Here is an 11,946-nt window from a genome sequence, read left to right on the forward strand (position 1 = left end):
TGAGCATGACTATGGTGTTTTGGAGAATGAGCATATTGGAGAGTAGAGGCAGGAGCATGACCATGACCATAACCATGAACTTTTGGAGGATGAGCGTAGTGGGCATGTGGAGATGGAGTATGGTGCCTTGGAGGATGAGCATGTTGATCGTGGTTGTGGTGGTGAGGAGGATGCATGTGGTGAGCATGTGGAGACAGAGCATGTTGATGAGGAGGATGGGCTTGGTGGGCTTGAGGAGATGGAGGATAGTAATGAGGAGGATGAGTAGGAGCATGACCATGGTGTCTGGGAGGATGAGCATGTTGACCTTGGTCGTGGTGGTGAGGAGGATGAGCACGGTGGGCTTGACAGAGCATGGTTATGAGGAGGATGAGCGTGGTGATGGTGGTAGCCGTGGTGGGAAGGAGGGAAAGCATGTTCGTGTTCGTGGTGGTGGTGGTGGCGCTTGATTTGTGAACCAATGATATTCCACGTCACATCATCTTCTAGTTCATGAGCGAGAGAAAGAGTATTGGTAATAGCCAAGACTCCAAAGAGCAAGAGAACATAGACATTTGACATTTTTGTTTGTCAATTTGCAACTTGAGAAATTAGTAATGCATGCACTACTTTATATAGGAGCTAAATGTCCTACTTCTTCATTATTGTTGCCCCTTAATTTTAATTTTTTGTTTCCTTGTTTGGAAAATTGAATCATAGAATAATATTTTTAAAATGAGATTAACACATTTGGATTGCTTAGAGCAACTCCAAGGGAAGAAGGTAAATGAAAAGGGTATATCATGCTTATACCTTCTCAAAAAGTGCAATATGCCTTTCTAAAAAGCAATCAACTCCAAGGATAAAAGGTATATAGAAAGATATATCATTTAAAAAAAATAATAGTACAAGATGCATTAAAAAACATAAAGTGTAATACCTTCTCAAATACCTACCCCCTTGGAGAATGATTTTTTATGAAAAGAAGGTAAATATGGTGGTTATATGATTTTACCTCTCCATTGATGGAGAGGTAAAGATACCTCTTCAAAATGGGAAAAGGTATAATACCTTCTCAAATATCTCTCCTCTTGGAGAATGATTTTTCATGAATAAAAGGTAAATATGGTAGTTATATGACTATACCCCTTCATTTACCTCTCCCCTTGGAGATGCTCTTAGTAATAGAATCTTGACTGATTTAGAAAAAAACATATAATGCTAATAATTAGTTTGTTGTATTCGTCGAATAAATTTGTTGGTCAATGATAACCTATTATTATTATCACTTAATGACAATGCCATAAATTAAATTTCCCTAAACAAATGTATTACCCTATTATATTGTTGATAAACATTTAATTCATAATAGAACATAATTATAAAGATCTTTCCTATGAAAAGGATAAATTAATTGACAATCTGCTAGAGCAGGAGCATGGCCTCAATCCCGGTTGATTATTATATTATTTTAATGGTTTTAATTCCATTCAATTCGACATAATGGATTATGTTGTCCTTGCATTTAATAATACTATCTATGGGTAATAAGACACATTATATTTCATTATTGCTAAAACTTTTTTACTAAACTAAATTATTTCAAATTAAAATTATTATTTTTGTGAAATATAATACTATTATTTTTTTGAGTAAAAGTTAATATTATGTTTTGAAAAAGTGTTATTGAATGAAATTATTATTCTAATGAATAAAAGATCTACATTATTTTTTTATAAATAAATATAATTTCTATTATTTTACTACATTTTCTTTTTCGATTTCTCACTCCTTTAACCACTTCATCTCTCCTACTTAACTTACTTCGCATTAAAACTTACATCGTCTGAGATTATTTTTTTTAGATATGAGATGTTTATTTTGAAAAAGAATATGTATATAAAAAAAAGTTAATATTACGGCAAATGTCACACAAACAAGATATAGAAACTGCAAAAAACTCAACTATATGAACAAGATGATGCCTTAAAATCTAAATACTTAGTAACAAGGAAAACAACAGGCCTGCAAATACAAATAATGTAAAAGATAAGGAGTCATCAAAGTGAAGATCAATCTCAGATGATTTTGTTTCTTATCTCTTCCAGTTTCTTCATAATCTCCCCTGGAGTTCTGTCGAGCTCGTCCGCAATTTTGCGTTGCATATCCATAGGCAGAGTTGGGAACTGTTCGCACAAATCTCCATCAATCACATCCTGCAGTCACACAGGAGTTGAGTTAACAAGCAAGATAGACTAATACAAAGGAAGTGGGGTGCCAATGCATCGAGCCACGTGGAGTGAAACCGAAACATTGTGAGTTCATCAAGGAAAACTGATCAATGTAACATAAGCTAGGCAGAATCCCTGTCTAGTTCCCTCCCTATTCAGTAAGCAATATACCGTGCACAAAACAAATCGCATGCAATTATGACACACGGAGATGGAAGAATCATGCAACTCACCTTCACCGGGAAGTAGGAAGATCTATAGGCCATGTGGTCTCTGCCACACAAAGGTGGGTACTCCTGTCGAAGGTGCATCTCCAAATGAGAGAAGAAATCAACATCATCGCGGGATGTGAATGGGAGGAACGCCCCCAAACTCCCCATTACAGTCCCATAAATGAGGCACTCCCCACCTCCTGGAATCAAAGATGCCTTCTGCAAGCAAGTGACCACATCACCAACGTGGAATTGAACTATTTCCTCCACTTTGTTTGGTGCCCCATTCAGCTTCCCCTGCTCCCATTTTATCTTACCACCAGTTGGATCTTCTTCGATCTCATCAGAGACATCTTGTGGCAACCGCACAAAGTAAACGTTTCCAAATTTGTCTGCCCCTGCCATGGTGTCGAAATCTACATGCTGTGCGGCAGTAAGCCATCTGGGGACTGTGTCATCAGCGAATATGTACAGCTGGTTTTCATCACGTCTATACTTGCAGTAGTGGAATGACTGCAAAACAAACAATTACAGTATTGAGAAAAAGTTGGAAGAAACTGCACCTAGATCTATATAGTACTAACATTCTAATATTATACATCTAGGGATATGGTAAATCTGCACCCTCTGTATCGATATGTAAAATAAGGAACATAACTTGCAACCTCCATACTGAAGGATAAAACTTTATAATTTTGTCAAACATGCCAATTAATATATAAAGATGTTCAGATGACATACCTCTTGCATATCACCAACATAAATCCGATCCCGGTATGTCTGGATAGATGTAATTGAATTAGGGAACAACTTATTCTCACACTTCCTAAGCAATCTTCTTTTCCCCAAATCATACAATCTAAGCACAGGTCCTATTCCAGCCAGCAGTCTTCCCTGAAATTGGGCCAAAGCAAGAGGGACACCTTCCACTTGTGTTTTATGCAGAAGTTCAAGAACCTTCCCATCTTCCTTGAACCTATATATGTGGATATATCCAGCCTCGAAGGATCTTTTGGGCCAAAACTGTAGGCCCTTTGCTGTTCCTACAGCCAAAAGAGTTCCGTACTCTTTGTCATGAAAATTGACAGTGCACATGCTAAATGCTGCTTCACCATCCTGAAGCTCAAGTAAACAGGTCGTCTGTGTTGTCTTCGGGTCTAAAACTCTGATACAAGAAACCCACCTTCCAGACTCTGCCTTGGGATAACCATATTGTTCGTCTGTAAGAGGATTATTGTTCTCCTCATCGTCACCGTTCTCCATCTGCTCTGCGTTTCCGTTCTCACCCATCCCAGCAGCCTCAAATGATTCCTTTTTTGCAGCTTCACGTTCTTCAGCAGTGAATGCTCCCTGATCGCTCTCGATTATAAGCAAAAGCTTTCGCTTGGGATGAACAACAAACTTCCTTGGTGTATACCTCAAAGGTATAGCAGTTTCATTAAATGATTCTCCCAGTCTCTCGATGGTGAAAACCCTCAAAGCATCCCCAGCCACAGCTACAACACCTTCTGCACACTGGTCCGACGAAAAGGAGGCAGCATATTCAAGTGTCTCATATGACAGAGGGGTAAGAAGGAAGTGACCTTGGTGTATATATCCAAGCCAGGGTCTACTTGACAAGCAAAGCATAGCTTGTCTCCCTCTCACAAAAATAGAAAACAGCTTAGGTGCTCTGAGACCTAAGAATCGAGAACGAGCATCTGAGAGTGTGCCAGTCACCATATCCACAACCGTCCTGTATAGAACTCCATTTTGCAAACCAGCATTTAGAAAGAGGTTAGCGGGGTGGTCTGCTCCATCCTCACCTCCTAATGAAGCCTGAACTTCAAGAAAGAGTAGGGACTCCGGAGGAGATGAAACACTTTGGAGACTCAAAATGTCCATCGTGTCATCGGGGTCCAAAGACAAGATGCGGATCGTGTTGTCATAAGATCCAACAGCCAGAAAGCGAGATCTCTGTCGTCCTTCTGGGACAGGAGCAATATCTAAACAGGCAATGTCTCCGGACATTTCATGTTTTGCAAGCTCCATCAGCTGCCCTGTCATATCAACTTCAAAATATATTAGCTCCCCTCCACTCAGAGCAATGACAACCTGATTTCTGTTAGACCCAACCTTAACAATTGTTCTCTTTCCTGGAGTCCTCCATTCATTGATACGCCCATCTTCTCTGATATGCCTGATACCACCCGGGTGGACTTGCATCAAGGAGTCATCACCAATCAGAGAAACAGCAAGAGATGGCGTAGTGTCAAGAAATCCACTATCACTAACTTCTTCAACAGTTTCACCAATGGAAAGTACAAGAGTGGCATTTGCAAAAGAGACAACAATATAGGCATCAAATTCATCATTCACATTCTTTTTGACGGTCCATACAGCACTTGGAACACCAGGTAATTGTGAAACTGCCATTTCACTAATAGCCAAACCTGGTCTCAGTATCCGCAGAGAAGAACGAGGTCCCCGCCCACAAAGTGAAAAGATTTGAGGGGTTTCTTCCTCAAATAGATTGGACACTTTCATATCCATAATAGGCATTAAGCTCTCAATTTGATCGATCCGAACAAGATTCTTCAGCTTTCTAGGCTGGAAGAACACTGGCTGGAAACCTTCCTCAGTTTCCATCAGTGTAGCAGAAGAAGCCTCCACGTCAGGATCATCACCAATCGCCTGAAACTGATACAAGGCATGGTTTCCAAACTCTGATGCAGCAAACAGAAACCCAGATTTCAAGACACACAAGGAAGATGTGACTGGAATAGTATCAAAATACTTGATCTTCAACTCTTTAACTCTATCATTGTCATGGTCCAGTGTCACTTTGAATACATCACCATATTCAGTTTGCAACAAGAAGAAAAACATGGATTTCTGCTTATGCATAGCAGCCGAGACAATCAGAACACCACGCTCTGCAGGCAAGTCCTCACGCCTTGGTATGACTGCCCTTACATCAGGATGCCCCTGATTCTTGTATATTACGAAATTCTCCGCACAAACAAGCACACCACTCGGCCCATCCCCGCCACCGGGAACGGTCACAAGCATATTAGCACCATTGTCAACCTGCTCAGACCATTTCCTAGACACATGGTTAAGCCCCAAATCCAATTCATAAAAGGTCAAATGCTTCTGCGCCTCATTAGCAGCTTGCCCGGTGGGGTCCTGGTCCGCCTCCGAGTAATCCAGCTCTATAGCCGCAAAAATAGGATTGTCGAACCCACAATCCACCCCACAAATCGAGTAAACTATAGTGTGGCTCTTGTGCGCCTCCAACGGAGACGAAATAGTTAACCTAGCTACACTATCCCTATTCAAAACATAAACAAGCTTCTGCTTCTCGCAGGCACCAATCATTACAGCTCTACCCTTAGGGTCAATTGCCAAGTACTGGCCGGGTACTATCCTACGGCATCCCGACTTCCCAAACGTCTCCTGATGAACTTTTTCGAGCGTATTCTTCTCTTTATTGTACTCGAGGATTACAATGCGGCCCGAATCCGATCCGACCACTATGTAATCCTTTTGCGCACCAGTGAGGCGAAATTGAGCTAACGAGCGAATAGCGCCGAAGATTTCAACAGAGAGGAGAGACTGGAGCTTACCGTTGTCGTCGGGGCGCAGAAGTTCCAGGACCTTGCCGCGCGCGACCGCGATCTCCTGTGATTTGCCGCCGGAGAAGCTGCCATTTATGGCGCAAAGGATTCCGGTGGATTGTTGAAGGGTTAGACTGTAGAGGTACATGGTGATTGGCGGAGAAGGAGGTCAGATTTGAGGGTAGAGAGAGAGAGAGAGTGAGGGTTTAGAGAAACCCTAGAATTTGGGGAAGTAAAATAGGAGGGATGATTTGGCTCCTTGTTTTGTTGATTTAAGACCGCGTTTGGCTAATGAATTTAATGCACCAAAATTTGAGATCTTCAACATTATTTATAAGGGAAGATAATTCTAATTTATCAAATACTCCAAAATAAATAATGCTAATTTATCTATGTTGATCTCGATTTGTTAGTACTAGGATTTTTCATTGTCTCCTATTAAATATTTGATGTCATTTTTATATTATTTAGTATGTCGATAGTTTTTAATTCAATTCCTTTTTTTTTTTCATTCTGTCACATTCTATGCCACATTTTTCACATTATTAGCAATGCAGATTGATTGTTCTAAATAAACAAATCATTTCTGTTACTCCACACAACAGCTAAAGCTATTGAATCTCAACATCATGATCAAGAAAATAGCTAATACAGTAAATAAAGAAAAAAAAATAAACCTTGAATCAAGAAAATGCAGAATAATAGCACAGATCCATAAAACAGTGCCACAATATCCAAGATTATTTTTAATAGATGGAGAGAATATGAATAAAGCTCATTTTCTCTCTTTTTCAACTTTTGGATAGAAAGTTAATTATGTAACTAGACCTCTCATATTTATTTACTTTTAATTTAATATTTTAATTATGTTTTTGGTTACCACTTTTATGTCATGTTTGGTAGTGGTGATAACTCATCTAGGGATGAAAATGACACAATATCTAAGATCATTTGTAATAGACAAAGAGAATATTAATAAGAGATAAAATGCAATTTTACTGATTTATCAGATGTCACACTTACTAAATTGGCAATCTTCAACTCATAAAAATCCCATCTTGAAACAGCTCACAGTTATTTTCAGAATCATCACTAACAAATTAAATAGATGCTAATAAAATTAGGCAAAGATATGAAGCAGGATTTGTCTGTGCTCAAAAGATGAAAGAGGTGTAGAAGAATGATAAGAATGCAACTGATTCAATCACAACAGATTCTTGGATTATCACTTAGGAATGTGTGATTTCCCAAACCTTAAAAGAATTGTAACAAAAATTGAACTTAAACAACTACTACTAAGTACTAACTACATTTGCAAGCCTATTCTAACCTTCTTGTGCTATGACTTCTACCTCCTACATGAACAGCGTCGGGGATCAAGGCCCCGTTAGCAGATCTATCTCGGTCATCCGTTCCTTAGGCGAGTCCTGATCGGACATCTCAATGCTCGACTCAGCAACAACAAAGGCAGCCTCACCTGCAGCCAGGCCGACGCTTGGGTGCTTTGGAGAGTGGTCGGGTGATGAGTCGCTCTCTCCTAGCTTCTTTGTGCGGACGGGGACATGGTCGTTATCGTGCTCGTGCTCGTGCTTCTTCTTCACCTTGTTGTGCCAGCTCATGAGCGCCTTCGAAGTTTGCTCATCGAAGATGGACTTCTTCATGTGTGATCCCATCTGTAAAGGTGCAAGTTTGAAGTAAATTAGGCCATATTTTTTGTTTGGATTCTTGATTTTTTTGGGGGGGTACTTATGTGTGATCACACCTAAAGATTTCATCTTTTTGCATGTTTGAATCAAATTAGACCATGATTTTGGTGAGATTTTTGAAATTTTGCATTTTGCATTTTTCTGTTTTTTTTTTTTTTTTGAACTAATATGTGATCCCATGATTCCCATCTTCATGTTTGGAGAATATTAGGCCAAGATTTTGGTGGGATTCTTGAATTCTTGAAAAAAATTCTTTCTTGACTGTGAATGGAGAGTTTCTTGTGTTACCTGTGTGACGAGGGCGTAGAGGGGGAGAGTGATGTAGCTGCAGACGATCTGCACGCCTACCCTGAGGCGAAGATTTTGAGGTCCGTTTATCAGAATAAAAGCTCGTTCAAGCACGTTTGGTGTGACACGGAAACGAGGGACTTACCCTATGCAAACTCTGATGACAGCAAGAAGGAAGTATTTGTGAAAACATGAATGCAGCCCAAATTCATACTGCATCAGAAGAGGCTGTTTTAGGCCATTTCATGAGAGAGTGAGGAGGGGAGAGAGGGTGTATACCGTTATCCAAATGAAGAATGTGATCTCAAATGCGTTCTGCAAGAAACAGAAAACGCAGTCAGCCTCAAGAAGATCAAGAAAACGTGCCTCAAGAGAACGAGGAACGAGTCTGGAAACCTGAAAGAGGGTGAGATGGATCAAGTGAAGGACTAATTTGGGGTTGCTGAACCAGAAATGCCTATCAGAGACTTGCACAAGCGGGATGCCCTGCACTACCGCGTGCTTTTCTTGGATCTCGATTGCCATCTGTGTTATGATCGACTGCAGCTTCGTGCCAACTGCTAAGATTACCTTAATCAACCAACTAGTCAGCTTCTGTCACATTTGGTAAAATGATCAAGAAACCATGCTTTTCTAAGGCCATTGCCTTACCAGTAGGGGGAAAATCGACATTATGAACATAACCTGCCCTCCTGCAAAACATTGCAGATGAACGTGTGACGAAAAATCAATGTTGAGTTTGAAATAGAATAGGAACAGCGTACATACCCTTGACGTTCAACAGCAGATACACAACTGATATCATCCACAGATACGGGCTGAAACAGGCAACACGAACGTTTACTCATGTAACTTTACTATGAAATTTTCTGATCTTAAATGGTATTTGTAGAAAAAACGACCATACGGAATTCCCACAATCACTTTGAAGTCATCTTCCAACGACCTCTTGATGTATTTCTGAAAGTCGAACTTCGTCCCAGGAGACAGATGGACCTATATATATAGATATGCAGACTTTATTCATTCAAGAATAATTCTAAAATGTTCACAAGCTCATCACATTTCCATCATAAAAACTCACTGATACGAATCCATGGCGAAGAGTGGAGTAGTCCGGCTTCTGAACTGAATACAGCATGTGTCGAAAAAAGCAGACCTAAAAACAAGGCTTCCACACTCATCAATGGAGCTGATGCAAAAAGGGCCTTAGAAATCTTGCAAAAAATTTATCCTTACTACGTAAAATATGATGGGATTTTCCATCCATGCGTTCGAATGGCTTCTGACAAAAGATGTTTCATGTGTAAGCCGGAATCTAGCAGCATCAGCTTAAGACAACAAGGAAAACATAGTTCAAACACATGTTTATGAACTGGTTTGATCACTTCTCTTTCCTTTTTGTCGTAAAACAAGAATTGAAATACCAGAAGCTCCATCAGTTTCCTCTGCAATCTGTCTCTCCCATTCCTTCCATCCTCGAATCTAGACCAAAGGAGACATGAGTGAGACATTCACAAGAGTGAGATTTGTGCAGATTCAGTTAGGCGTACCTTGAGCCTCCCGAGCATCATGGTTATAGCGCTGTAGAAGACGTGAAACACGGCCAAGAAGAAGATGAAGATGTGGAGCTGATGAAGTGCAGTTACAGAGATGAGAGGCACATATCCCTACCAAATTCAAAACATGAACTTTATTTTTACTGTTTTGATCAATTAATCTGTCACATATATATATGAGAAAGAAGATGGCGTTGTTACATCATGGCAGCCTTTGCCTGAGTCACCACCTCCTCCTAACATCCTTCGTGTGTTCGAGAGGAGCCTCCTCCGATGGGCCGCCTCCTGACTTGGAGCCTTTGCGTCCGCACCACCCTCCTCATAATTCTTCTCCTTGAACTCACATGGCAGCATTGTTTCTGAGATTTTCTCGGGGATGCAGACTTGCGTGATGTAAGTTTGCCCGAACGTGAGAAGTAGGGATATGAACCCGAGCACCATAAGCTCTGCAGATTGCACATGAGAAACGGAAGTAGAGTAACTCAAAGAGAGAAAGAGAGAGAGGTCTTGCCTCCTTTGATTTTCTCAAGAGCTTCAACCAATGCAACTCTCTTCTTCTTTTCAAAAGCCTGCAAATTCCAAAAAAAAATAATCAGGGAAAACAAACATTTCAATAGAAGATTTTGATGTGGAAGGAAAATGGAATAATGATTCATAATTTTCTTGCAAAAACATCAAAAATGTTATGATCATGGCCAATGAAAACTAGACCATATCACAAAAAAAAATCTCTAAGAGGAAAAAGGATTCAAAAATACATGTGATGTTTTATGAATAGTTTTCTCCAATATGATGGAGATCACAATAATCACTAAACAGACGAGCGCCACTGCCCATGTGGGGGTGGCGTCGAGCTCCCTCCCTCCTCCGCCTCCGCCCATAGTCAACAACCACCAACAAAAGGAAAGAAAAAAAGAAAGAAAGAAAAAGAGTCAAATTTGTTGATTTCTCAAGTAAAAATCCATGTGAAAGAATCATTTTTTGGCATGTTATCTTATAATAGTAAATTGAAAGAGTTTTTTGAAGGGAAGAGCAAGGCCGGTTCAAGGGGGTTGTAACAGAACTGAACCGGGTGAGTCAACTGTTGGGGCGTGGAGTTGGGGTTTACTTACGAGAATGCCACTGTGAGAAAGGAAAAATGTGACTACAAAAAACATAAATATAATGAGAGGGGAGTCGGCGATTTTAATTGCTAACTCATCATTTAATTGCTAACTACAACTAATTTAAGACTATAGGATTTTAGAAAATGTGTGGTCTACAATTTGCCACGTGTAATTTTTCGTTTTTATTAATTAAATAAAAAAAGAAAAAAAAACTTCTAGAGTTTTGGATGAAAATGTCAATATAATGTTCCAAAAATATCAATACAATGCTTTGAGAATGTCAATACAATGCTTTAAGAATGTTAACTCATTGCTTATATTGACATTCTACATGTATTATATTGACATATTTTATATAGTATGTTGACATTTTGCTTGGGGAATTGTAAAAAAAATTAAAAATTTTTGAATTTTTTTTGAAATTGGAATCCTTATAAAATTATCTTTAATTTGACATATGTTATATGAATTTAAAGTTTTGGGATTTCTTTTAAAAGTTAGTTATAACTAATTTTGCAGTTAATTGACATTAATACCCCTATTGATATTTTTTGGAATTAATTCTATGACCTTATTAATGTTTTTTGTTGATCATATTGACATTTCAGGGTTGATGATCTAGACCTTTAATTTGAATATCTAATGGCTATTATTTAGTTGTAATTAGCAATTAAGTATTGAGTTATTAAGTATTGAGTTAGTAGTATAACATAATTTTGTAATTTTAACATGATTTTTGAAACATTGTACTAGTAATAATACTATTTCTCCTTTTGCTGCAAAATTAAGTTGACGTGACATGTGAAAGGGATTATGATAAATGTAACTATCTAACTCTACTGCTGAATATTAGTAACAGAAAACATTAATCAAAATGCTAATCTAAATTAGAAGAATATTGGTTTTGCTGTTGCTGTGAATCACTCGGCACAAACACAGGAAGCTGCCCTCCACGCTGCGATCTCCCTTGCTGGTAGTAACTCGCCGTCGAGCTCCGTTGTGGTGCCCCGGCCGAGCGCCGGCTCCTGTTCATCTGCTCATTCACGAGCGGCCCTCCGAAGAATATCGACTGGCCCGAGTACGTGAGCTCCGTCGTCGCAGACGAAGAAGAACCACCGACGCCTCTCGACGCGGACGAGACGAACCTCCCTGCCCCTGGATCCCAGAACACCGAGGACTTTGCCCCGTCTGCGGGTCCCGCATTATTGTTGCTGCTGTTGTTGTTCCTCGTCTGGTTGAAGTTCGACGAGTGCTGCCCCATCGGCG

General features: G+C 39.7%; 3 protein-coding genes across 3 annotated transcripts in view; all 3 read right to left on the bottom strand.

Moving 5' to 3' along the window:
- Positions 1 to 1,949: 1,949 nt before the first annotated feature.
- LOC125221637 (spliceosome-associated protein 130 A-like) lies at positions 1,950 to 6,279 on the bottom strand. The gene is made up of 3 exons (XM_048123816.1): positions 3,164 to 6,279; positions 2,444 to 2,935; positions 1,950 to 2,195 (listed from the first exon to the last, which is right to left on the bottom strand). The coding sequence occupies exons 1-3, from the start codon at positions 6,167 to 6,169 to the stop codon at positions 2,058 to 2,060; spliced, it is 3,636 nt and encodes a 1,211-aa protein (XP_047979773.1). The 5' UTR covers positions 6,170 to 6,279; the 3' UTR covers positions 1,950 to 2,057.
- A 994-nt stretch (positions 6,280 to 7,273) lies between these two features.
- On the bottom strand, positions 7,274 to 10,455 carry LOC125224517 (MLO-like protein 9). Its single transcript, XM_048127928.1, has 15 exons — positions 10,333 to 10,455; positions 10,086 to 10,143; positions 9,776 to 10,020; positions 9,569 to 9,685; positions 9,443 to 9,500; positions 9,255 to 9,346; positions 9,100 to 9,174; positions 8,923 to 9,011; positions 8,784 to 8,833; positions 8,667 to 8,707; positions 8,412 to 8,585; positions 8,295 to 8,330; positions 8,161 to 8,228; positions 8,016 to 8,076; positions 7,274 to 7,694 (listed from the first exon to the last, which is right to left on the bottom strand). Exons 1-15 carry the CDS (start codon positions 10,453 to 10,455, stop codon positions 7,398 to 7,400), a joined length of 1,584 nt encoding a protein of 527 aa, XP_047983885.1. The 3' UTR covers positions 7,274 to 7,397.
- Positions 10,456 to 11,449: 994 nt separating this feature from the next.
- The window catches only part of LOC125220051 (protein S-acyltransferase 21-like), a 5,376-nt gene continuing 4,879 nt past the window's right edge, over positions 11,450 to 11,946 (bottom strand). The window contains exon 12 of the mRNA XM_048122168.1: positions 11,450 to 11,906. Coding sequence (XP_047978125.1) covers positions 11,558 to 11,906 — 349 coding nt within the window. The 3' untranslated portion in view covers positions 11,450 to 11,557. The remainder of the gene's footprint in view (positions 11,907 to 11,946) is intronic.

Source organism: Salvia hispanica, chromosome 4 (assembly GCF_023119035.1).
Source record: "Salvia hispanica cultivar TCC Black 2014 chromosome 4, UniMelb_Shisp_WGS_1.0, whole genome shotgun sequence".
Lineage (NCBI taxonomy): Eukaryota > Viridiplantae > Streptophyta > Magnoliopsida > Lamiales > Lamiaceae > Salvia > Salvia hispanica.

Bases quoted from the DNA above. Each gene is read 5' to 3' on its own strand.
- LOC125224517 (XM_048127928.1), bottom strand. From the start codon at position 10,455: ATGGGCGGAGGCGGAGGAGGGAGGGAGCTCGACGCCACCCCCACATGG. The intron at 9,012-9,099 runs GTGAGTTTTTAT...CTATATATATAG, and splicing joins TTCGCCATGGATTCGTATCA to GTCCATCTGTCTCCTGGGAC. The intron at 8,834-8,922 runs GTATGGTCGTTT...TGCCTGTTTCAG, and splicing joins AAAGTGATTGTGGGAATTCC to CCCGTATCTGTGGATGATAT.
- LOC125221637 (XM_048123816.1), bottom strand. From the start codon at position 6,169: ATGTACCTCTACAGTCTAACCCTTCAACAATCCACCGGAATCCTTTGC. The intron at 2,936-3,163 runs GTATGTCATCTG...TTTGTTTTGCAG, and splicing joins ATGTTGGTGATATGCAAGAG to TCATTCCACTACTGCAAGTA. The intron at 2,196-2,443 runs GTGAGTTGCATG...GTGTGACTGCAG, and splicing joins CTTCCTACTTCCCGGTGAAG to GATGTGATTGATGGAGATTT.